General features: G+C 43.8%; 1 protein-coding gene across 1 annotated transcript in view; it reads left to right on the forward strand.

Moving 5' to 3' along the window:
- The first annotated feature begins 345 nt into the window (after positions 1-345).
- The window catches only part of LOC121291733 (butyrophilin subfamily 1 member A1-like), an 81558-nt gene continuing 56008 nt past the window's right edge, over positions 346-25895 (forward strand). The window contains exons 1-6 of the mRNA XM_041213238.1: positions 346-404; positions 1120-1207; positions 3770-4117; positions 8539-8678; positions 9268-9424; positions 16758-17042. Of these exons, the coding sequence (XP_041069172.1) occupies positions 1150-1207; positions 3770-4117; positions 8539-8678; positions 9268-9424; positions 16758-17042 (988 nt within the window). The 5' untranslated portion in view covers positions 346-404; positions 1120-1149. The remainder of the gene's footprint in view (positions 405-1119; positions 1208-3769; positions 4118-8538; positions 8679-9267; positions 9425-16757; positions 17043-25895) is intronic.

Consider the following 25895-nt stretch of genomic DNA (forward strand, 5'->3'; position numbering starts at 1 on the left):
GGTAAATCAGTACATGAACCTTGGGGAGAGTCCATGTCGTAATTGCAACAAAAAAGCAGATGGTAAAACATATATTTTGCTAGATGGCCTCATTATGAATGCCTGGCTGGGTCCAAGACCCACTAATGGATTCAGCCCTTTGGGAAATCTTTATACAGCTGCAAAGGGGACTGCTAGTTTTGTTTCATTGAGTATTATGAGCTTGTAATAAGTTTATCTTTCTTTGAAGTTTCCTCTCTCTCTCTCTCTCGATCTCTCCGCCCCCCACACACACACCTTGAACCAGCTTATATTTCAACTCTTTCTTGGACTCAAACTCAAGTTATGTCGAAGGGTCATGAGGACTTGAAACGTCAACTCTTTTCTTCTCCGCCGATGCTGCCAGACCTGCTGAGTTTTTCCAGGTAATTCTGTTTTTGTTTTAGTTTTTCAATGTCTGATTTTTTATTTGGATAAATTTAGGAAGTGTTAAGTGGTTTGAAGCTTTTTTTAATGGGATTATTAATAGCTCTGCTTGCCAGTTTTATGAGCTTATAAGCGGGGCAATTTTTCAAGCAGAGTTTGAACGGCTGATTGTTTTTACTCTGTCTTCTTAGCATTTCAAAGTCTTCCCAGTGTTATTATATGGTTTATGAGTTCTGTACATAGTGGATACTGGATGAGTGGACATGGGGGTGCTTGGGAGATATGAAGGGATATGGAGATGGTATGGGATGCATGGAGGATGCATTGGGGAATGGAGAGGTCACTGGAGATATGGGGAACATGGGGGAATGGAGAGCCCATGGGACATATGAGAGAGATTTGAAAGACTTGAGACCTTTAAAAACTTACCTGAATTTGGCAGTTAATGTTGTAAAAAGGGGGTGTCCCTTCTCCGTTGCTCCTCTTCACCAATTTCCTCCTGGATCATTGTTCCGAGTCTTTGCTAATGCAGTTGGGAATAGAAGGCTTGGCTGGGAGTCACAAAAGGTAAGCATGCACTGATCTCCACAGTCAGCAGCGATGTGAGCGGCATCACCACTGATTAGAAGATCTGGCTCTTTATGATAATTAGTTAATTTCAGTGCTTTGTTATGCCTCTTTTTGAAATATATCTCAGAATTATTTTTTTTTCAGGTGAAGCACATCAACCAGTCCTTTCCAACGATGAAAGGAAGATGCTTCAGCATTGTGTTCCTACTGGCTTTTCATTCTGTACTGTCAGGTAAGCAATGGAATTGTTACTGCAAATCTGACTGACAATTTGCTTTGGAACAAGCATATCTTTACCAGCTTAGCTAATGATTGTTTGAATTTTCACAATGAGAAATAGCCCAAAGGGCCTTTTTCCAGGGGGAAATCCACCTAATCCTCTTCCTATGTATCCTTCAATCTGCTTCAGATACAGTCACCAGCATCTAATCAAACAGCTCTATACACTCTCACTACCAGAGACAGCCATGGAAAAGGGTGCACACAATAAACCTGAACATATCCTTTCTCTTCATAGAAACTGATAGACTTGCATTTCCAGCATTTTTTGTTGTTTCAGATTTCCATCATTTGTTGTCTTTCTTCTCATTGTTGTCACAGCTCTATTATTTCAAGAGTGTATAAGTTCTACCCACCTTTTCTTGTGCCTTTCATTCCCCATTGCTGCCATGAGTATTTAAATCTTTGAACATACTGAAGATATTATCAGGATCAAACATTTTGAAAATTTCCTTCTTAGTCTTGAGGACTTTGATTAATGCATCAAATTTCTCTTCTGGAAAAACAAATCTAACAGTGTAGCTAAATGCGGCGGCCAATTTCTGCAGAGTAAGGTCACATATACAGCAAATTAGTTAATTGATTAAGTAATCTGTTTATGATATTTGTTGAGTGAGAAATATGTCACAACATTGGGAGAAATCCCTAAACTACTTTAATTAGTGTCATGGGATCCTTCACACCAACTGGAACAGATGCACCAGACTTTGGTTTGTGCCTCATTAAAAAGACAACAGTTCAACTGTCCCTCAGTACTGCACTGTAACTTTCAGCCCATATTGTGAGCTCAAGAATTCACTAGAGTTTAGAAGAATGAGAGAGGATCTGATTGAAACATATAAAATTCTAACAGGGCTAGACAGATGAGATGCAGGGAGGATGTTTCCCCTGGTTGGGGAGTCTAGAACCAGGGGCCACAGTCTCAGGGTATGGGGCAGGTCATTTAGGACCGTGATGAGGAAAAGATTCTTCACTCAGAGGGTGGTCAACCTGTGGACTTTTCTACCACAGAAGGTTGTGGAGGCAGGGTCACTGAGTATATCCAAGAAAGAAATTGATAATTTTTTGGATATTAGGGACATCAAGGAGTATGGAGAGAAAGCGGGAATATGGCATTTAGATAGAGGATCAGTCATGATCGTATTGAATGGTGGAGTAAGCTCGAAGGGCCGAATGGCATACTCCTGCTTCTAGTTTCTATGTTTCTATGTAAGAATGGAAGTGGGGCTTGAATGTAGAAAAAACAGTTTTCATTGGGCTTGTGCTTGCTGACCTCGACTGGCTGTGGGTAAAGCAGTGCCTTAATTTCAAAATTCTCCTTCTTTTCAAATGCCGTCATGGCCTCACCCCTCCCTGTCCCTATATCTCCTCCAACCTGACAACCAACATCCCTCTATTTTATTTTGAGTGGTGGTTTCTTTAACTGCTTGACCATACATGTGGAATAATCTAAAAGAGGTTAGTTGTTCCATCCTGCGCAGTCACTTTTGGGTTACCGCATAGTTTGAAGGGAATATTGCCCATAACCTTCTGAGATATCTGCGCTAATCTAATTGTGATATGTTCAGGATCCCCAGCCTTCAGCCCCCTAGGCCCTAATCTCTGGAATACCCTCCTGAAATCTCTCAGTTTCACTAGCTTGCTTTACTCCTTTAAAATATTTTAAAAATGTATCTTTTTGACCAGGCTTTTGGCCATCTGCCCTAATCTGTGTCATGTGGCTCGGTGACAAGTTTAGTTTTATAATGCTCCTGTGACGCACCTTGGGACATTTCTTTACATTACATGCATGGTATAAACACAAGTTGTTCTTGTTTAAAACATCATAAACAAAATTGAAGTTTACACAGCGAGGTTCTTTGCTCAGCAATAAGGGTTGAACTGGAATACTATTAATCTGAAAATAAGTCATTTGAATGGCACATCCAAAATAGTCTGCCGTTATCAGTAATGGAACTGAATATACTGCTTCCTGTACTTGGGATTTGCTTCACAACCAGCGTCACCACCTGAAGTTACTTCCATGTTATGTAGATATGTAAACACAAACTGAGTAACCCAGAAATGGTTGGATTTGTTGCATTAGATGCTGAGAAAATTATGGCTTGATCTGTTCTCTGGTGCAAATCATTCAATAGTTTCATGTTCCCTATGTCATGATAATGAAGGAAACACACTGGATTGAGTCCAGAAATATTGGACTTTAAAAATGAAACTGAGTGTTTAAAAATGCTTACTGGTAAGAATGCCCATTTACCAGCTGATCTATTCATATAAACTCTGCTTGGCGAACCAGTAAATGCATAAACAACACAAGGATGAGTTATAGTTTTTGTCATGTTCTGTCCTTTTTAATGCCTTCTTTTCTGAATTTATTTTCCAAATTCATGATTTTTGGAAGAAGTACTAGCACTAAAAATGACATTTTATTTGTTTCCTTTAAACCATCTCCCTGAAGATTAAACCTGGTCCCACAGTAAGTGCGTTGATGTTGTTATAATGTTATATTTTACAGAGAGATTCCATGTTCTTGTGCCAGAAGAACCCACCATAGTTGTTGTAGGTGAAGATGTTGTATTAGAGTGCCAACTGGTACCAGATATATCTCTGGATAACTTGGAGATTCGATGGTTTAAATTGGACTCAGTTTCACCTGTACATTTATATACCGATGGACAAGATCGACCTGATGTGCAGAACAAAGCTTATCAAGGGAGAACAGAACTTTTTAAAGATGAATTTTTTCATGGAAATGCTTCTCTCAAACTGAAGAAGATAAAAACATCAGATGAAGGAAGCTATACGTGTTTCGTTGACTCCAAAACATATCGGAATCAAGCAGTGATAAATCTGAAAGTTGAAGGTTTGTCCATCTAGTTGCAAACTACGAATGGTTGATGAGTGTGAGTTAAGTTTCAGCATTTTTAGGGTATGGAGATAAACAGGAAAATGGAGTTAAGGATACAATCAGATCAGCTATGATCTTGACAAATAGCAGAGCCGGCTGAATGGCCGAATGGTCCACTCCAGTTCCTCCAGAATCACAGAATTGTTACGGTGTAGAAGGAGGCCTTTCAGCCTATCGTGTCTGTACCGGCTCTCTGAGCATTTTAACTTAGTGCCAATCTCCTGCCTTTCCCGTAACCCCGCGCATTGAAATAGTCATCCAATGCCCTCTTGAATGCCCCAATTGAACCTGTCTCCACCACAAGTCCAGGCAGTGCATTCCAAACTCTAACAACTCGCTGTGTGAAAAAGTTTTTTCTCACCTCATATCTGCTTCTGTGCCCTCTGATTCTCGATCTGTTTACGAGCGGGAACAGATTCTCTCTAAGGTACACTGTCTAGACTCCTCATGATTTTGAGAACTTCTATCAAGTCCTCTTTTAGCCTGTTCCTCTCCAACGAAAACAGTCTCAACTTCTCCAACCTTTCCTCATAACTGAAGTGGTGTCTCATCACTGGAACCATTCTCGTAAACCTCTTCTGCACTCTCTCCAATGCGTTCACATCCTTCCTATAGTGTAGCGCCCAGAATTGTACATAATATTCCAGCTGAGCTCTAACCAGTTTCTTATATAAGTTAATCATTACCTCCCTGCTCCTGTACTCTATGCCCCTATTAATGCAATCTAGAATACTATATGTTTTAGTACCAGCTCTCTCTACTTGTCCTGCCACCTTTAATGACTTGTGTACATATACACTCAGGTCTCTTTGCTGCTGCATACCCTTTAGAATAGTATCCTTTATTTTATACTGTCTTTCCATATTCTTTGTACCAAAGTGTATCACCTCACACTTCTCTGCATTGAACTTCATCTACCACCTATCTGCCCACACCACAAATTTGTCAATGTCTTTTTGAAGTTCTACACTGTCCTCCTCACAGTTTACAATTCTCCCAAGTTTTGTGTCGTTCACAAACTTTGAAATTGTCCCCTGCTAGATCTAGATCATTTTATATATATCAGGAAAAGCAAGGGTCCCAATACCGATCCCTAAGGAACTCCACTTCTCCCAGCCCGAAAAATACCCATTAGCTATTAGTTTCTGAATCCTATCCCTCAACTAATTTTGTATCCACGTTGCTACTGTCCTTTTTATTCCATGACCTATAACTTCCCTCTCAAGCCTGTTGTGTGGAACTGTATTGAACGTCTTTTGAAAGTCCATATACACCACATCAATGGCCTTGCCCTCATCAGCCATCTCTGTTACCTTTTCAAAACACCAGCAAGTTACTTAGACATGATTTTCCTTTAACAAATCCATGCTGACTCTTCCGAATCAATCCACATTTTTCCATATGACTGTTAATTCTATCCCGATCAATTGTTTCTAGAAGTTTCCTCACCACCAAAGTTAAACTGATTGGTCTGTAATTGCAGGGCAGATTTTTACAACCTTTTTTGAACAAAGGTGTAATGTTTGCAATTCTCCAGTCCTCCTGCATCTCCCCTGAATCCAGGGAACATTGAAAGATTATTGCAATGCCCCTGCAATTTCCACTCTCACTTCCTTCAATATTCTTGGATGCATCTCATCCAGTCCTGGTGCTTTATCAACTTATAAGTACAGATAGTTTATCCAATACCTCCTTCCTTATCAATTTTAAACCCTTCTAGTGACTTAGTTTCCTCCCCTGACACCATGGCCTGGGCGGCATCTGCCTTGTATGTGAAGACAGATGCAAAGTATTCATTTAACACCTCAGCCATGCCTCTTGCCTCTATGTGTAAATCCCCTTTTTGGTCCCTAATAAGCCCTATTCCTTTTACCACAGTTTACTATTAATATGCTTATAGAATATTTTGGGATTTCCTTTTGTTAGCTGCCAGTCTTTTTTCATAATCCCTCTTTGCTTTTCGTATTTGCTTTTTTACATCCCTTCTGAACCTTCTGTATTCAGCTTGGTTCTCAATTATATTTGCTACCTGACACCTGTTGTAAGCATACTTTTTCTTCTTCAACTTAATCTCTATCTCCTTTGTCATCCAGGGAGCTCTGGATTTGTTTGCCCTACACTTCCATTTTGAGGGAATATAGTTCGACTGTGCTAAATCTTCTCTCTTTGAAGGTGTCCCATTGTTCAGCAAAGGTCCTGCCAACCTTTGGTTCCACTCTATCCGGCCCAGCTCCGTTCTTGCCCCATTGAAGTCTACTTTGTGTCAGTTGATTATTCTTACTCTGGATTGACCAATGTCATTTTGCACTGTCACCCTAAGCCTTATGATACAATGATCACTGTCCCCTAAATGTTCCTCCACTGTCACTTGATCTACTAGGCTCACCTCATTCCCAAGGACCAGGTCTAGCTATGCCTCCTTTCTTGTTGGACTGGACATATACTCCCACAGGAAATTCTCCTGAACACAATCCAGGATCGCTTATCCCTCATGCCCCTTGCACTACCACTGCCCCAGTCTATAAAGGGGTAATTAAAGTCCCCCATTATAACTACTCTATGAAGTTTACACCTCTCTGTAACTTCCTTACAGATTACTTCCCCTATGTCCTTCCCACTAGCTGGTGGTCTATATATTACACCGAGCAATGTAATTCCACCCTTCTTATTCCTTAGCTCTAGCCAAATTAATTCTGTCCTTGAATCCTCTGACACTTCCTCTTTCTCCAATGAACACCTTGTAACCAGGAATATTTAACACCCAGATCTGCCCTTCTATAAGCCAGGTCTCCATTATCGCCACAACATCATAATCCCACAAGGCAACAGCACTAGCAAAACAACCCGCAAGGAACTCAGTCCCAGCTCTTCTAAGATGTAACCCATCCAGCTTGTACAGGTGGCATCTTCCCCAGAGCCAGTCCCAGTGTCCCAGGAGCCTAAAGCCCTCCCTCCTGCACCATCATTCTAGCCACGCATTCATCTGTCTTATCTTTCTATTTCTGTACTCACTTGCATGCGGCACTGGGAGTAATCCGGAGATTACTACTTCAGAGGTCCTATTTGCTAATTTTCTACTTGGCTTCCTAAATTCCGATTGCAGGACCACATCCCCCTTCCTACCTATATTGTTAATACTGATGTGGACCATGATCTCTGGCTGTTCGCCCTCCCCCATTAAAATGTCCTGCAGCTGTTCTGTGACATCCATGCCCTATCAACAAGGAGGCAACAAACTATCCTGAAGTCATGTTGACGGCTGCAGAAATGCCTGTCTGCTCCCCTAACGAAAGAATCCTCTATCAGTACTGCCCTTCTGCTCTTCTTCCACCACTCCTGTACAGCTGGGCCACCTGTGGTGCCAAGGGCTTGGCTCTTGCTACACTCCTCCAAGGATCCATCGCCCTCACCAATATCCAGAATGGAAAACAGGTTAGTGAGCGGGACCTCTGGGGACTCCTGCACTACCTGCCTGTTTCTTTTGGACTGCCTGGTGGTCACACATTCCTATCTGCCTGCTTGCCCCTAACTTGCGGTGTGACAGCCTCTCCAAACGTGCTATCCATGTAGTTCTCTGCCTCACGGATGCACCTCAGTGACTCCAGCCGCTGCTTAAGCTCTGAAATCCGGAGCTCAATCTTGTGCAGCCGGTAACACTTTCTGCACATCGGCTCATCTGGGTCACGAGAAGTGTCCACGACTCCCCACATGCCACAGGATGGGCATTCTGTTTGGCTGAGCTGTCCTGCCATGTCTTAACTTTAAACTTTTAAATCACTTTACTCAAACTTTAGTTACTTTTATTTACTTTAACTTACTTTAACCTTACTCTTGTGCAATTAACTATAAACTGGAGGTTAGTACAAAGCAGAAATTCTTCACCCTCACTCACAAATCACCTCCCTTCTCCAGTGCCTGTAAATTGTTACTTTCCCTGTGCTTGTTTAGAAAATTATGGGCTGAATTTTTCCCTTGACGGGCAGGCGGGCCCGAACGAATCGGTGGCGGGCGGGTAGCTGATGGCCACTGCCGAAACGGGCCGTGCCGCCATTTTGCGCGGGCGGGCCAATTAAGGCCCGCCCAGCAGGTTTGCGACTCCCGTGTACACCAGGAAAATCCATTCGGCAGCTGGCATTTTCAGACCACCTGGTCCAATGGGGAACCGGTGGCGTGTATAAAGAGCGGCCAGGCAGCTTCCTTTAGGCTGTTCACCATGGCCACTCATAGAGAAGGACAAGATTTGAGGGCAGAGGTGGAGGAGGGGGGCAGGCTGCAGGATAGGCCAGCGGGGGGCCACTGTGCCCCTCAGTTCTCAGATGCCTGCCTTGCTGTCCTCCTCCAAGTCGTGTCCAACCATTGGGGTGTCTTGTTTCCAGCGGATTGGATGAGGAGGCTTCCCCACATCACCAGGCAGGCGCGGCAGGAGGTGACGGAGGTTGTAACTTTCCATGACGATGTGCAGCACACCAGAACGCACTGCTGCAAGCACTTCAATGATTTGCTGCACTCTGGAAGGGTGAGTACCATGTCAGCCTTGGCCATTTAACCCATCAGATAGCCTTAGCCTTTGAGGCCCCCCTCGCCACGTCTTAGTGTCGTTACTGCATTGGGCATTTGGTGCACGCTGGGTGGACAAACAGATAGTGACCATGCTTACATCAGCCTTAGTGGTTGAGGAGAAGATGGGTTCTCCCTGCAGCATATGTTGATGTTTGTCGCATTTGAGTAGTCTGGGGGCAACCTGCAGGGGAGGCAGCTATACACATACTCAGAACTCCAACACATGTCTTATTGATGGTGATGGGATGGTGAAAGGGGAGCCTCAAGGTGCCGTGGCCAAGTGCCATCTGCTGGCACCTAGTTGCGCCTCCTGGTCATGGGCTAAGACCCATGTGTTATTGGAAGTGATGGACACCAAATGTGTCCAAGGTGGCCGGTGGGGGAGGGGGTTGGGAGCAGCCGTACTATCTTCTGGGGACTGATCACCAGTGATGTGGACAGGAACTGCTGGAGGCCTCAGATGGGCCACTGTGGTTGGGGTGCAGCGTGCGCGTGCAGAGTACATGAGCGATCAGCCCCAATAAATCCTCTTCCCTTTTCTGCAGGCAAAAACTGAGAGCAATATGAGGGAGCAGCAGCGGACTGGTGGTGGGCACGCTGAGCTGCAGCGCCTCATCACCAATGAGGAGCAGGCCATGGAGCTAGGGAGGAGGCAGGCGGCTAGGACGGCAGGTGTTGGCGAGGCTGGGGTTCAGCGGCCAGGTATTTGAAGGCCACAGTCCCATCCACTCTGTCTCCCCACCATCCAAAGCACTGATGGTTGCTGCAATCGTTAATGCAGCAACACTGCTCATTCACAGACTGATACAGTCAGACGTGTGGGTCATACACAAAGGTCCCTTGGCCCCTTGAGGATGCGCGTCTCTAGCACCTTCCAAAGTCGCCCTATCCCATTTGTGACCACTATCCACATGGCCTAACATGCCATGGTATCGCTGCTGCACATCCAAAGACTTATAGCATCTTAGGAGGGTTTGTACCTCCACCACTCTTCCAGCCAGTGCGTCCCACATTACTCTGTCCAAAAGGTCCTCAGCACCTCACCTGTCAACCACATGACACTCAAATAAATGCCACCACATTAGTCATCCCTGTGCCAAGGGGAAATGTTGCCTTGTATCCACCCGTTCTATGCCCCTCATAACAGTGTGAAGGTCAATAATGTGACCTGTCAATCTCCTGTGATCCACGGCAAATGTCGCAAGTTTATGCAATGTTTCCTCATCACTCCAACTCTCCAGGCCATCATGCATCCAGGTCAGGAACCTCTGCACTCTCCCCACTCCAGTGCCTTCCCTCCCATGAAGCGCAGGTCACAAATGAATGCAGAAATGTAGATGTGGCCTCGATAGCGTTTTTGGCACGCAACATGACTGCCCTTGTCCTACATTCTATTCCTTGGTTAATGAAGGCACGTCTGGTTTCGACCTTGTTAAACATCTTATGTTCCTGTTCTGCTACCTTAACAGGTCTGTCCAGCAAGGTCCTTGTAATTGTCGTGACTTCCCACGGTCCTACCATTACTCATGTATTCCCGCACCTTGCTTGTCTTGCCCAAGTGCTTAACCGAACACTTTATCCACATAACATTCCATGTGGCATTCCTTAGGCTATCTGACCAGCCTGTCTGTATGCACATGTAATGTTTGGGCCTCCTATTGACTATTTACCACCCCACCAATTTTCGTCTCCTTAGGTTCATGAAGGCTGAGCGATTATGAGGCTGGGGGTGCGGAAAGGGATGAAAGGTGTTACTGAACGCTACTGATGCATTGTCCTTGTTGTTAATTTCAGCATCACCGCCGCATGGCGGGGAGGGCACAGACAGAGAGTGCCAATGGTACCAACAGCCAGAGGACTGCAGGGGACCAGGCACGTGTTGAGTCCGGCAGTGATGATGTGCCTCTGGAGATGTCAGCAATGCAGCAGCTGCAGGACAAGCGGCAGGATGCGTAGGGGCATCTGGCAGGGTTGCATGAGGATGTGCTTCAGTTGGTCTCTGTGGTGGAGGAGTCCAGGCAGAGTGTCAGTGAAGGCATGAACCTCAGGACAGAGCTTCAGGATTCCTCCATGGAGAGATTGGCGACTCTCATTGAGAGGGGCTTTAGTCAGATTGAGACTCTTCTGATTGGGTCACGCTCTGACCTGCAAGCCCTCACAGCGCTAATGGCCACAAGTGGTCATTCACAATGTGGGAGATTTTCTGGGCAGGTGTCGCCGCTCGGTGCCCATCCATCTGCGGTGAGCAGGGAGGTCCAATGTGACCTCACGTCGGAGCAGCAGCTGCCTGTCATCGCTGTGAGCTCCTCTCAGGGCGCTCCGGATGAGGGCAGCAGCTCCTCCGCCTCTCTGCCAGTGACCGTTGCATCTGTTGAGGCTGCGACAACTAGGGAGGTGCCAGTTCTGGAACTGGCCACTCCCTCCCAGGCGAGGCCAGCACAGGCTCCATGGGCCAGAGAACGGCCGCCAACGTCATTGAGGCCAACAGGACGGCAGAACCAGCAGGTTGTCTCACAAGCCACTCTGAGCGAGTGGGGCAGCACCAAGATGTAGCACCCGCAAATGTAAGCAGAAGGAACGTTAGGCACTCCACGGGTATGTCACTGGTGATTTTGTGTTGGCCCTAGATTAGGGAAAATATCATTATATACATCTGAGCGACGTTTGTGTTTTATTTTGGACGGAATAAAGTCCACTTTTCTGACCATGGCTGAGGGTGTTTCCTTTCTGCTGCATTTGTATGTTTGACAGACATCTCATGAGTGTTTGAGTGGACACTGATGTTTCTGAACCAAGTCCTTCGTTGCAGTTGATGAGGTGGAAGATGTAGCACCTAAGTGTCACGTGTGGAAGCACCAGGCAATGCTGGCCCTGCTGATCCATGTGTGTGGAGCTAGCTGAAGGTTCGTTGGATTAAAGTGTCCTGGATGTCCCTGCCTCCTTGGTGTAGTAACGGGTTGGCGTGCTGCCCCTCATCATTGCCCTGTTCTTCCTCATCCTCTGAGCCACTGCTGGATTCATCATGTGCAGCCTCATCCAGTGCGTCAAGGTCTTCATCCCCCCTTTCCAGCGCAAGATTGTGCAGAGTGCAGCATGCCACCACTATCAAAGAGACACGATCTGGGGGTACTGGAGTGCGTCCCCTGAACGGTCCAGGCAACAGAAGCGCATCTTGAGAAGACCGATGGCTCTCTCCACCATAGCCCTTGTGGAGCTGTGGCTCCATTGTAGTACGGCTCAGCTTCTGTTCTTGGATGGTGGAGAAGCGTCATGAACCACCTTCTGAGGGGATAGACCTTGTCACCCACCAGCCAACCATCCAGCCGAGCTGGAGCACTGAAGAGCGCTGGCATCTGCGAGTGTCTGAGGATGTAGGCATCATGGCAGCTACCAGGGTACCTTGCACAAACTTGCAGAATCAGCATCCTGTGTTCACACACTATCTGCACGTTCTTGGGGTGGAAGCCCTTCCTGTTGGCGAAGGCACCAGGCTCACCTGCTGGCTCCTTGTTGGCCACATGTGTGCAGATTATAGCACCCTGGACACGAGGGAAGCCAGCAATGGCTGCAAAGCCTCTGGCTAGCTGTGCATGACTTGCCTGGTTGCTGGGGAAGTGGATGAAAGTCAATGCCCGTCTGAACAGAACATCTGTAACCTGCTTGACAAGTGTGTACAGCTGATTGGGAGACACCGCAAAGATCACCCATCGAGCTCTGGAAAAAGCCAGATGCATAGAAGTGGAGGGCAACTGCCGCTGGCATGGGGAGATCTCAGGGCCAATCTTCTGACAGATATAGTTGACTATCTTGAGAGACAGACCCTCCTTCGGCACTGCACCTCAGTCAGATTGAGGTAGCTGCTTCGCCACCTGTATACCCTGGCAACAGGATAGTGGGGTCTTCTGCGGCCCCTTCCACCTTGGACAACCTCTTGGCCCTGCGCCCCTTGCGCCTGCGCCTGGCCTCCCAAAGGTGGCTTCCCTGGAGGCTGATTGTCCACTCCCGGCATCCTCCTTATTCTATCCCTCCTTTCCTCCTCAAAGGAGCTGCCTCCAGTGGAGATGTCAGAACCCATACCCAGGCTAAATGGAGGCCTCTGGAAAGCTGCAGGTCTGATAAAGATTACTGTCCGCAGACTGGTGAGCTGAAGCTTCAAAGTACAGAGAAAGCTATTGGAAATCGATCTGAACTGCTAACAATCACACAGGCACGTTTAAAACACTTCCTGCATTAAATACTTCAGAAAAAATATGAGCAACACCTCTGAGCCCACATATCCCGCCCACGGATGAGGTTTGTTAAAAAATCAGTTACCTGCCTGCCCGTTGGGCACGTGTGCCGAGGCGAAGATCGCATGGGCTCCTCAAAATCGGCTTCAATTGCTGAGTTAAGCGCCTTAACAAGGCCTTTAATTAATGGCGGATGTGCGTCACGCTTCATAGCGCTCGCCCACCTAAATATTGCGATGCCGCGCACTGACTTCAGGACACTCGCGCGAGATCTTAAGCACTGACATGCAGGCTCCGCCATCTGCGCATCAACCATAAAATTCAGCCCTAAGTTTCTGTACTCGGGTTGCTTTCAATCTCCTGACTGTCTCTCCACTCTCGCTATTTTCACCTTTCTCTGTCCTGAACTCTCGCTGTTTTTTTTTTTTTCTAATTTGTACGTTTGAATGTATCTATTTTTAAAATATTGAATTACAGTTAGCAAGCTTCATGTCATTGGAAAATGATAACCACAAAAGAACTTGCCAGAAAGTTCAGGATTTTAGCAAATATTTTAAACTGCAATCATTGGTCCAGACTGGAAACCTATGTCACTCTCCAATTAATATAAGACTGTGTTCCCTAGTGTGCAGACAACACAGGGAAGAATGAGGTATAATTGGACACCACTCAGCCAGCATTCTGCCTGCAATCTGATCCAGTCAGTGATACTCAGACTGCAGGCAGTCAGTGCAGACATCAACCTCTGCTTGACTATGCAGAGGTTTATATAAGTGTATAGTTGCACCATTGGCATAATCCTTCAGAGTTCAGACAAGGCATATGCTAACACTCCTGAGTTCAGAGAGTGTATAGTGCAAACGACCCCAAGTCCAGAAAGCACGTTCATAGCAGGTATCTTCCAGGGATCATTCTGCACTGACACACTTGTTCAGTTCAGCCAACACGATGGCCGGAATTTTTCAGCCCCGCTGCAGCACATTTCCCGGCAATGGAGCCGGCCAGCCATTGACATCTCCATTCGCATCATCGGCATGAGGGACTGGAAAATTCTGGCCTGTGTGTCAACGATTCCAAACTCAGACAATCTGAGGCCCATGCAGCAATTAACTTTGAGCCCCTTCAAATATATGACCCCCATGAATTGGCATCATGTCACCTTTTGTCCTTGTGCAGGGAAAACTGTCATCAGACGGCTTGTCACATGTTCATAGGGGGAACATCACTGGGTCAACTTAATACTGGAATATCCACTCTATGTCATCACTGTTGACATAATTTATTTGCCGAGTTCATATTTAAATATAATGGGGTCAAAATTCATAGGCACTTCTAAGGCGACTTTTTCTAGATGGTGCAAAATTTCAATGGAAAGTTGAAAGTTGCTTTTTGTATCCACAACTTACTGGTGTCAACTTTGAAGAGGTGAAATTAGAAGTCCCAGTACTTCCACTTGATTTAAACTCCATAAAAATAAGCCTCCATGACATAGGCAGACCTCTTTTCCAGGACAATATACTGGTTAAAGTGCAGCCCACAATGTGATATTTGATTGTGGACAATTGGGAAATTGCCAGGTATGTCCTGTCTTTAAATAGCAGGACAAGTCCAACCCAGCCAACTAGTACCCCTTAAGCCTACTTCCAATCATCAGTAAACTGATGGAAGAAGCCATCAGAATAAATTCCACTGGTGAAGTGAGAGTGACTGTCATTAACATGAGGCAGCATTCAGCCAAGTGTGGCACCAAAGAGTCCAAGTTAATTTGATGTCAGTGGGGTAAGGGTAAAATGAATAGTCTCCTGAGGTTGGAGTCATACCTGGTGAAGGATGGAGGGTATTTAGGGATGGTGGATGGTAAACGGAAATGATTGGTGGAAAACCTGAATCATCAATGACATAGGGTGTTAGATGAGTCACAGATGGAAGTGGGCAAGAGTTAAGGCTAGAAGATGTTAGTTCGATGGGACAGCAGCAAGCTACATAATCCACCACACAAGACAGTCCTGTTGTGTATCAGGGTATCCTCAGGGTAGAGTGCTAGGCCCAACCATCTTCAGCTATTTTATCAATGACCTTCCTTCCATCATAAAGTCAGAAGTGGGGATGTTTGCTGATGATTGTGCAATGTTCAACATCATTTGCGACTCCTCAGATACTGAAGCAACCTATGTCCAAATGAAACAAGACATGGACCATATCCAGGCTTGAGTTGACAAGTGGCACGTAACAGTCATGCCACACAAGTGCCAAGCAATGACCATCTCCAACAGAGAGAATCTAACTGTTGCCCCTTGACATTCAATGGAATTACCATCACTGAATCCCCCACTATCAACATCCTGGGGGTTACCATTGACCAGAAACTGAACTGGGCTAGCCACATAAATACTGTGGCCACAAGAGCAGGTCAGTGGCTAGGAATCGTGCGATGAGTAACACCTCCTGACTCCCCAAAGCCTATCCACCATCTACAAAGCACAAGTCAGGAGTATGATGAAATAATCTCCACTTTCCTGGATGAGTACAGCTCCAACAACACCCAAGAAGCTTGACACCATCCAGGACAAAGTAACCCGCATGACTGGCACCCTTTCCACAAACATTCACTCCCTCCACTACCCATGCATAATGGCAGCAGTGTGTACCACCTACAAGATGCACTGCAGAAACTCATCAAGGCTCCTTAGGCAGCACGTTCCAAACTGGGTTGGAAGGTGCTGCCTAAGGAGCCTTGGTGAGTTTCTAGGACAAGGGCAGCAGATACATGGGAACATCTCCACCTGGAAGTTTCTCTCCAAGCCACTCACCATCCTGACATGGAAAAATATCACCATTCCTTCACTGTCACGAGGTCAAAATCCTGGAACTCCCTCCCTAACAGCACTGTTGGTGTACCCAGACCGCCACAGGACTGCAGTGGTTCAAGGTAGCAGCTCACCATCACCTTCTCTAGGGCAGTTAGGGATGAGCAATAAATGATAGTCTAGCCAGAGAGGCCCACATCTAAAAGAAATAAAAAAAAATCAAATCAATCATGTTCTTATCGAGTGGTGGAACAGACTTGAAGAGCTGAATGGCCTACTCCTGCTTTTAATTTTTGTGTATCTTGGCGAGGTATTGGAGACTGTCTATGTGCTGGTGAAGAATAAGAGTGTAAGCTTAGGGCAGGTGGTGGTGGTGAGAGAGGTTTTTGAAAGGATGGGTTTGGTAACATTATGAAATTATGATTTGGTGTTCCGTTGTGGGTCACAGTCCTTAGGTAGATGGGAGAAATCACTAGACAATGGATGTTCAGCCCTAGGATGTCAGAGGCCCTTCTGCTGCATAACCTTAGCGCTGCCTTCGTTGGTGTGTTTGATGTTATCTGGAATGGAACAGATAGCTACAAATGAAAAGCGAAATAAATCAGTAAACAGGAATTGCTGATATCGCAGCAGCAGTTATTGATGAAGGGATTGAGTGAAGACAACGTGATTGAGAATTTTGGAAACAGGAAAAGTGGCCCAATTGTGAGTCCTCCTGTCTGAAAAAACAAGGTACAGCACTGGTGGTGGAAGGAGAGTTTGACACTATGCATCAATCCAATATTGCCTGTATACATCAATCCAATATTGCCTGTTTTACATTATCATTGAGACTTTACATTACCCTCACTGATTTTAATATTTGGGTCAGTCAGTGTAGGAATAGTTAGTTCTACAATAATAATTAATACACTAAAACTATTATGGATTTTTGACATTAAGTATTTAACAATCTAAAATCTGTAATGGTTTGAATTACTAATTAAATCTTAATTGCAGGTTTTGGACACCGGCCTTGGGTTTACCTGGAGGAAAACAAGAAGAAAGGACTTCGTGTTGTGTGTAAATCAGATGGATGGTATCCTGAGCCAGAGATATGGTGGGAGGATGGGAATGGACAAGATGTGACAACACAGTCTGAATGGGAGTTCCTAAAGGACTCCAAAGGCCTTATTACTGTCCAGAGTCATATTGATATCACAAGTGATTCAGTAAACAAATTTTCATGTTTCATGGGAAACCGGTTATTGAACAAAAGACGAGAGGCACATGTCCAGATATCAGGTAGGTGAAAGTTTAGAACTTCTTTTATTAAAAGAAATATTTTCAAACTATATTCCTCCTCTCCTGAAGGCACTAACTCAGACAGGGTGTGGACCCATGAGCACTGGTTCACCACTGGACCATTCCCAAGGGGCCATTTTTCATATTTGAACTTAAAAATTGTTAAGCTAGTGATATCCATAACACAGCAGATGAGCCAGTTGTATCCTCATCTATTGCCCACAAGTCACATTCCAAAAGTGGCCACTGGATAGAGATCAGGACCAAGCACGAGTTGTATCATTAGAGCGGTAGAAAGGGCTTTAAATTAAATAGTGGGAAGAGGAATCAAGTGAGGGAAGATGTGACCAATTACAGAGGATAAGGCAAGAGAGAAAGCTAGCAATAAGGGAAATAACAATGAGAGTGTGGCAGGAAGGGACAGAACGTATAAGAGTGCACCAGCAGATAAGGCTAGAGTTTGTAAAAATAATTGACAAAATTAAAGGCATTCTATCTGAATGCTCACCCAGTTGCAACAAGGTCGGTGAATTGACGGCACAAATAGAGGTAAACAGGTATGATCTAATTGCCATTACAGAGACATGGCTACAAAGTGACCAGTGCTGGGAACTGAATGTTCAAGGGTATTTGACATTTAGGAAAGATAGTCAAAAAATTAAAGGAGGTGGGTGGTGCTGTTAATAAAGGATGAGATCAGTATATTAGTGAGAGAGGATCTTAGAGTGGAAGATCAAGATGTGGAATCAATTTGGGTGGATCTAAAAAAAAACAAAGGGCCCAAATATTGTTAGGAATTGTTTACTGGTCACCAAACAGTAATGGTAATGTAGGCCATGGTATAAATTAGGAAATTAGAGGTGCATGTAACAAGCGTAGTCCAGTAATCATGGGGGACTACAATCTATCTATAGACTGGGTAAGCCTAATTAGCACTAATGCTGTGGATGATGAATTCCTGGAATATATATGATGGTTTTCCAGAACAGCGTGTTGAGGAACAAACTAGAGAATGGACTATTTTAGATCTAGTTTTGTGCAATGAGAAAGGGCCAATCAATAATTTCGCTGTAAAGGAATCCATGGGGAAGAGTGACATAATATAATAGAATTTTTCATGAAGTTTGAAAGTGATGTAGTTCAATCTGAAACTACGGTCTTAAATCTGAACAAAGGAAACAATGAAGGTATGAGGGGCAAATTGACTGTGGTAGATTGGGAAACTACGTTAAAAGGTATGATGGTAGACAGGCAATGGCAAGGATTTAAAGAATGGTTTACAACAAATTTACATTCCTTTGAGGCACAAAAACCCATCAGGAAGGGTGATCCTACCATGGCTAACAAGAGAAGTTAAAGATTGTATTAGATCAAAGGAAGAGGCTTATAAAGTTACCAAAAAAGTAGTAAGCTTGAGGATTGGGAGCACTTTAGAATTCAGCAAAGGACGACCAAGAAACTGATAAGGAAAGAGAAAATAGGTTATGAAAGTAAACTGGTGAGAAACATAAAAATATACTGTAAAAGATTTTATAGGTACATTAAAAAGGAAAACGTTAGCATAGACAAATACCCATTACAGGTAAAGGCAGGAGAATTTATAATGGGGAATAAGGAAATGGATACAAAAAACCTCCCAGAAATACTAGAGAACCAAGGGACAAGCAAGAATGAGGAACTGGAAGAAATTAGTATTAGTAAATAAGTAATACTGGAGAAATTATTGGGGCTGAGACCTGGACCTGATGATTGACATCCTAGAGTATTGAAAGAGGTGGCTGTAGAGGTAAGTGGATACATCTTCCAAAATTCTGTAGATTCTGGAATGGTTCCCATAGAATGGAAGGTAGCAAATTTAAGAAAGGAGGCAGAGAGAAAATGGGGATCTACAGACTTGTAAGCCTGACATCTGTAGTGGGGAAAATGCTAAAATCTGCTTTAAAGGATGTGATAACTGGACACCGATAATATTGGTAAGATTAGACAGAGTCAACATGAATTTATGAAAGGGAAATCATATTTAACAAACCTGTTGCAGTTTTTTGAGGATGTAACTAGTGGAATAAATAAGGGAGAACCAGTGGATGCGGTATATTTGGATTTTCAGAAGGCTTTCAATAAGGCCTTAACACAAAGGTTAGTAAGAAAAATTAGAACACATGAGATTGCGGGTAATATACTGGCATGGATTGAGAATTGGTTAAAGGACAAAAAACGGAGAGCAGGAATAAATGGTTTATTCTCAGGTTGGCAGGAATCAGTGTTTGTGCCCAGCTATTCACAATCTATATCAATGATTTAGATGTGGGAACCAAATGTAAAATTTTTAAGTTTACTGATGACACAAACTAGATTGGAATGTAAGTTGTGAGGGGGTGCAAAGAGGCTTCAAGGGGATTTAGATATGCAAAGTGAGTGGGCAAGAACATGGCAGATAGAATTTAATGTGGAAAAATGTGAAATTATCCACTTGTAGGAAAAGCAGAATTGCAGAATATTTCTTAAATGGTGAGAGATTGGGAAGTGTTAATATTCAAAGGGACCCGGGTGTCCTTATTCATAAGTTGCTGAAAGTTAACACACAGGTGTAGCCAGCAGTTAGGAAGACAAATGGTATGTTGGCCTTTATTGCAAGAGAATTTCAGCACAGGAATAAAAAATGTCTTGCTGCAACTGTGTAGAACCTTGGTGAGACTTTATCTGGAGTATTATGTACAGTTTTGGTCTCCTTATCTAAGGAGGAATTTACTTGCCATAAGAGCAAGTGCAACAAATGTTCACCAGACTGATTCCTGGGATGGTGGGATTTTCCTATGAGGATTGAGGAGACTCTATGGTTTAGAAGAATGAGATGTAATCTCATTGAAGTGTACAAAATTCTTACAAGGCTCAACAGGGTAGATGCAGGAAGGATGTTTCCTCCAGCTGTGGGAGCGGGGGCTAGGACCAGGGGGATATAGCTTCAGAATAAAAGGCCAACCTTTTAGGACTTAAATGATTATTCCTTCATTCAGAGGGTGGTGAATCTTTGGACTTCTCGACCCCAGAGGGCTGTGGAGGCTCAGTCACTGAGTATATTCAAGGCAGAGATTGATAGATTTCTACATGTTAAATATATCAAAGGATATGAGGATGTGCAGGAAAATGATGCTGAAGTAGAAGATAAGCCATGATCTGGTTGAATGGCGGAGCCGACTTGAGTGGCCGAATGGCCTACTCCTGTTCCTATTTTTTGATGTTCCTTTATTCCAAATGCTGGATATTCTGGCTTTGCATGGCTGAGTATTATTGTGAGATCCAAATGTTTATTCATTTGGAGAGCAGAAAGGCTATAACAACAATGTGAAAAATGAGAGTTCTGAGAGCAGAGAGGAACTGAAAACAGTGCAAGAAGCAGCAAGACTTCTGAGAGCAGAGAGGCTATTAAAAAGTGCATGAGAAACAGCGTGAGCTCTGAGAGCAGAGAGGCTATAAAAACCACATGAGAAGCGGTGAGAGTCCTAAGAACAAAGTGGCTATCTGCTGCCACTGCTGCTGAAGTCAAAGTCGAGTTAGGATATCGTGGTGTGACATCACAGCAAACCCAAATTGATTGGCTGGTGAATATTTCTGCTTAGAGACTGAGACTCAACAATTGGAAGATGAAAAATGATAAAATTATTAAGTAATAAGGAACAAGTGAGTAGCTGGTGAGTGTTAGGGGACAATTAAAATTGCTAAATGAGAACACTGTAAGAATTTACTGAAGAGCACTTAAAATCTCCAAGCAGCCATGAATGTTAAACCTAATGACAGCTGAGGGTAAGCAGATGTATATTGCACACAAAGGGGCTTTGAGTTTGTGTGATTTACACAGTTTCAAGAGATGAGCTAATGTCCAGCCACAGGCAGAGCCGTTCAAGTGGTGCAACGATGCGATGAAGCCTTGAGAGCTGGACTGGAGATAAAACATAACATAAAGTTAGTTTATATATACTTCTGTCTCAGATAAGGACAAGGCAGATGGTTTTAGTTTAGATATGGGAAAACATACAATGGACAGAGGGGTCTTTGATGAAACAACAGCAGTCTTGAGTTGTGAGCCAAGGTCTTTAGTATGTGTTTTAATTTTGATTGGATAATATAATTATGTATACAACTTTTAGAATAATTGGTTCGCAAAATCACATTTTTATGTACTCAAAAGGATAGTTTTAAAATGGTACCTATGTGTAGGTTACCGATTGGATATATTCAAATGTACTCAAATGTGTTATGATAAGAAAAAGTACAAAAGTAGTGAAATGTAATCAATCTGGGAGCTGGGTCTTCATTCTTAGGAATAATTGCGGCTCCCTTGCATATGCTTGAATAAAACCTGTAAAGGAAGCCTGAGTCTCTCTGGTCGCTATGTGGTTGGGGATTATAGTTTCTCCTCTTCAACTGGCCTATGTGGTAGTTGCAGGATTGGTGGGAATGCCCTCTTCATGAGTATTATCTTTTATTTTGAAGTAAGCTTTATTACAATTGATACATGTGTTAAAATTAGTAGGATTTATCAGTAATAGTAAGGTGTATTAGTATTGGTAAGATTTTTTGGCAGTAGAAAGGTTAATTAATTAATAAAGGAATGGCAGAGCTGCTCTAACCTCGAAAGTGCACATCCTGTATAATGTTTTGCTAGTGCTGTTGGGGAGGGTTTAAACTAACTTGGCATGGGAACTGGGAAAAAGCATCAGAGAGGAATACCAAAGCGCACAAAATACTGGGAGAGGCAGATAGCACTAGAATAGAGTATAGTAAGTTAACAGGTGGAGCCAAAGTAAGGGAGAAAGTAATAGAGTCTAAATCAAGGTTACAGTGCATGGATGTGAATCACGGAGCATGATAAATAAGATTGGTGAGTTACAGGTACAGGTTGCCATGTGGAATTATGATGTTGCGGCTTTATTAGGACTTGGTGTTAAGCATTTCTGGATACAAGGTGTTCAGGAAAGCTAGCAAAGGAAGAAAAGGAGGAGGGGTAGCAGCATTGATTAAGGAACATTGCAGTGCTGGAGAAAGAGGACATCCCAGAGGGCTCAAGGACAGAATTTATTTGGTTGGAGCTAAGGAGCAAAAAAGGTGCAATTACATTGCTCGGTGTAGTCAGTAAGCCTCAAATAGTGTGAAGGATGTAGAGGGACAAATCTGCAGAGAAACTACAGAGGGGTGCAAAAATTATAGAGTAGTTATAACGGGGGAACTTTAATTATCTGAATATGGACTGGGATAGTGGTGGTGTAAAGGGCAGAGAAGGGCAAGAGTTCCTAGATTGTATTCAGGAGAATTTTCTATAGCAGTATGTGTCCACTACAATGAGAAAGAAGGCACTACTGGACCTGGTTCTTGTGAATGAGGTGATCCAAGTAGACCAAGTGTCAGTGGGCAGACTTTTAGGGGACTGTGAACATTGTATCATAAAGGTTAGGATGACTATGGAAAAAGACAGTGAACAATCCTGAGTAAGGATAATAAACTGGGGGAAATCCAATATCAATGGGTATGAATGGATCTGGACCAAATACATTGGAGCCAAAGGTTGGCAGGAAAAACAGTAGCTGAATAATTGGCTACCTTCAAAGAAAGAAGATTCAGCACAGTCAAGGTATAGTCCCTCAAAAGGGAGTAGGGCAAACAAATCCAGAACTCCCTGGATGACAAAGTAGGTAGAAGTGAAGATAAAGAAGAAAAAGTGTGCTTTTGACTGTCCGGTAGAAAATACAATTGAGAACCAGGCTGGATCCAGAAGGTTCGTATATGAGGTGAAAAGGCAAATATGAGTGGCAAAGAGGGAGTATGAAAAGAGACTGGCAGCTAACATAAAAGCGAACCCCAAAGCCTTGTGTAAGCATATAAATAGTGAAAGGTTTGAAAAAGGAGGAATAAGGCCTAGGAAGTAGGCACCAAAAAGGATATTTACACATGGAGGCAGGGGGCAGGGGTGAGGTATTAATGAATAATTTGCATCTGTCTTTACCAAGGATGAGGATGCTACCCAGGCCCTGGTGAAAGAAGAGGAAATTCAGTGACTAGAAGGGTTTGAAATTCACAATAAGGAGGTATTGGATAGGCTGTCTGTATTTAAAATTGACAAGGCACATGGACTGGATGAGGCACATCCAAGGATACTGAGGGAAGTGAGAGTGGAAATTGCAGAGGTACTGGACATAAGTTTTCAGTCTTCTTTAGACTAAGGGGTGGTGCCAGAGCACTGAAGAATTGCAAATGTTACACCCTTGTTCAAAGAAGGGTGTAAGGATAAGCCCAGCAACTACAGGCTAGTCAATTTATCTTCGTTGGTGGGGAAACTTCTAGAAACTATAATTTGGGACAGAATTAATAATCATAAAGACAAATGTGAGTTAATTAAGGAAAACCAGCATGGATTTCTTAAGGGAAAATCGTGTTTAATTAATCCATTGGGACTTTTTCAATGAGGTAACAGAGAGGGTTGATGAGGGCAATGCTGTTGATGTGGTGTACATAGACTTCCAAAAGGCATTTGATGCAGTGCTGCACAATAGACCTGTGAACAAAGTTATAGCCCATGGATTAAAAGGGATTGTAGCACCATGGATACGGAATTGGCTGAGTGACAGGAAACAGAGAATAATGGTTAATGGATGTTCCTTGGTCTGGAAGATGGTTTGTAGTGGAGTTCCCCAAGGGCCAGTGTCAAGACCCTTGCTTTCCTGATAGACATGAATAGTCTAGGCCCTGGTGTACAGGGAACAATTTCAAAATTTGGAGATGATACCAAACTTGGAAGCATTGTAAACTGTGAGGAGGGCAGTGTGGAACTTCAAAAGTACATAGACAAATTAGTGAAATGGGTGGATAGGTGGCAGATGAAGTTCCATGTGGAGAACTTTGAGGTGATACATTTTGGTCAGAAGAACGTGGAGCAACAGTGCTCTAAAATGGGCGCAGGAACACAGGGACTTGGGTGTATATGTGCATAAGTCATTAAAGGTTGCAGGACAGGATAAGAGAGCAATTAATAAAGCATGCAATATCCTAGGTTTTATTCATGGGGCATAGAACATAAGAGCAAGGAGATTATGTTGAACTTGTACAAGACACTAGGTAGACAGCTGGAGTATTGCATACAGTTCTGGGTGCCACATTTTGGAAGGGTGTGAAGGCATTGGAGAGAGTGCAGAAGAGGCCTACGAAAATGGTTCCAGTGATGAGAAACTTCAGTTATGAAAATGGATTAGAGAAGTTGGGTTCTCTTTTCCAAAGAGAAAATAAGGCTGAGGGGAAATTTGATAGAAGTATTAAAAATCATGAGAGGCCTGGACAGAGTAGACACTGGGGAAATTGTTCCCATTTGTGAAAGGATTGAGAATGAGAGGGCACAGATTTAAGGTAATTGGCAAAAAGGGAAAGCGATATGAAAAAACATTTTCTTACACAGCGAGTGATTAAGACCTGGAATGCAGTAATTGAGAGTGTGCTGGAGGTAGGCTCAATCGAGGTATTCAAGAGAGAATTAGATGATTATTTGAAAAGAAACAATGTGAAGGGTTACAATCAGAAGGCAGGAGAATAACACGAGGTGAAATGCTCATTCAGAGAGCTAGTGCAGACATGATGAGCCAAACGACCTTCTTCTGCGCCGTACTTACTCTGTGAGTAGCTGACACAAAGGAAGAAATTGTGGTTGTTGATGATCAGTCAACTTAGCCGCAGGTCATCGCTGCAGCAGTTCCTCAGGGCAACATGTTTGTTTTAACTATCTGCATCTGCTTCATCAATGACCTTACTGGCATCATAATGTCAAAGGTGGAGCTCTTTTCTGGTGATTATGTAGTGTTCTGTTGCAATTTGCAATTCTTCAGATAATGTAACAGTCCATACCTGCACTAAGCATAAGTGTGAAATATCCAGGTTGGACTGATCTGTGATGCAAATGTCACTTGCTGCTTCCAGACAATGACCATCTCCAGCAAGAGAAAAGCGCCTTCACTTGATATTGAATGGCATTGCCTTTGACAAATCCCCCCTATCAGCATTCTAGGGATCACTATTTGTCAGAAACTCAATAGGATTAGCCACATAAATACTGTGGCTAGTAGAGCAGCCCAGAGGCTGGGTATTCTGCAGAAAATGCCGAATCTTCTGATTTCCCACAGTCTATCACCTACACGACACAAGGCAGGAACGTGTCTTCATGCCTGTATAGGTGCAGCAGCCACAGCACTTAAGAAGTCAGTAACATCCAAGACAAGGCAGCCTGTTTGATTGACACCCCATTCAACACGTTCAACGTCTCCTCCTTCCAGTGCAATACCATTGCTGCATTAGCTGCTAAACCTGCAGCTTCCATCACTGAGGGTAACAGGCACATGGGAACTACACTGCCTCCAAGATAAAAACAAAAAAACTGTGGATGCTGGAAATCCAAAACAAAAACAGAATTACCTGGAAAAACTCAGCAGGTCTGGCAGCATCGGCGGAGAAGTAAAGAGTTGACGTTTCGAGTCCTAATGACCCTTCAACAGAACTCAGTTCTGTTGAAGGGTCATGAGGACTCAAAACGTCAACTCTTTTCTTCTCCGCCGATGCTGCCAGACCTGCTGAGTTTTTCCAGGTAATTTTGCCTCCAAGATACCCATTAAGCTATGAACTGCTGATTTTCTTCTACCAATGAACACATCTGAGAGGACTGAGCAGAGAGTACTCTGGAGCTGCTGCTCTGAAGGAGTGTATAATCCTCAGAGCCATATCCTGTTTTCCCATTAGGCATGGAATCAGGAGGTTGTTGCCATTGAGTTGCAGGAAAATGGACCTAATAGGATTAATAATATTACTTAATCCCTTTGAGAA

This window comes from Carcharodon carcharias, chromosome 19, assembly GCF_017639515.1.
Source record: "Carcharodon carcharias isolate sCarCar2 chromosome 19, sCarCar2.pri, whole genome shotgun sequence".
NCBI lineage: Eukaryota > Metazoa > Chordata > Chondrichthyes > Lamniformes > Lamnidae > Carcharodon > Carcharodon carcharias.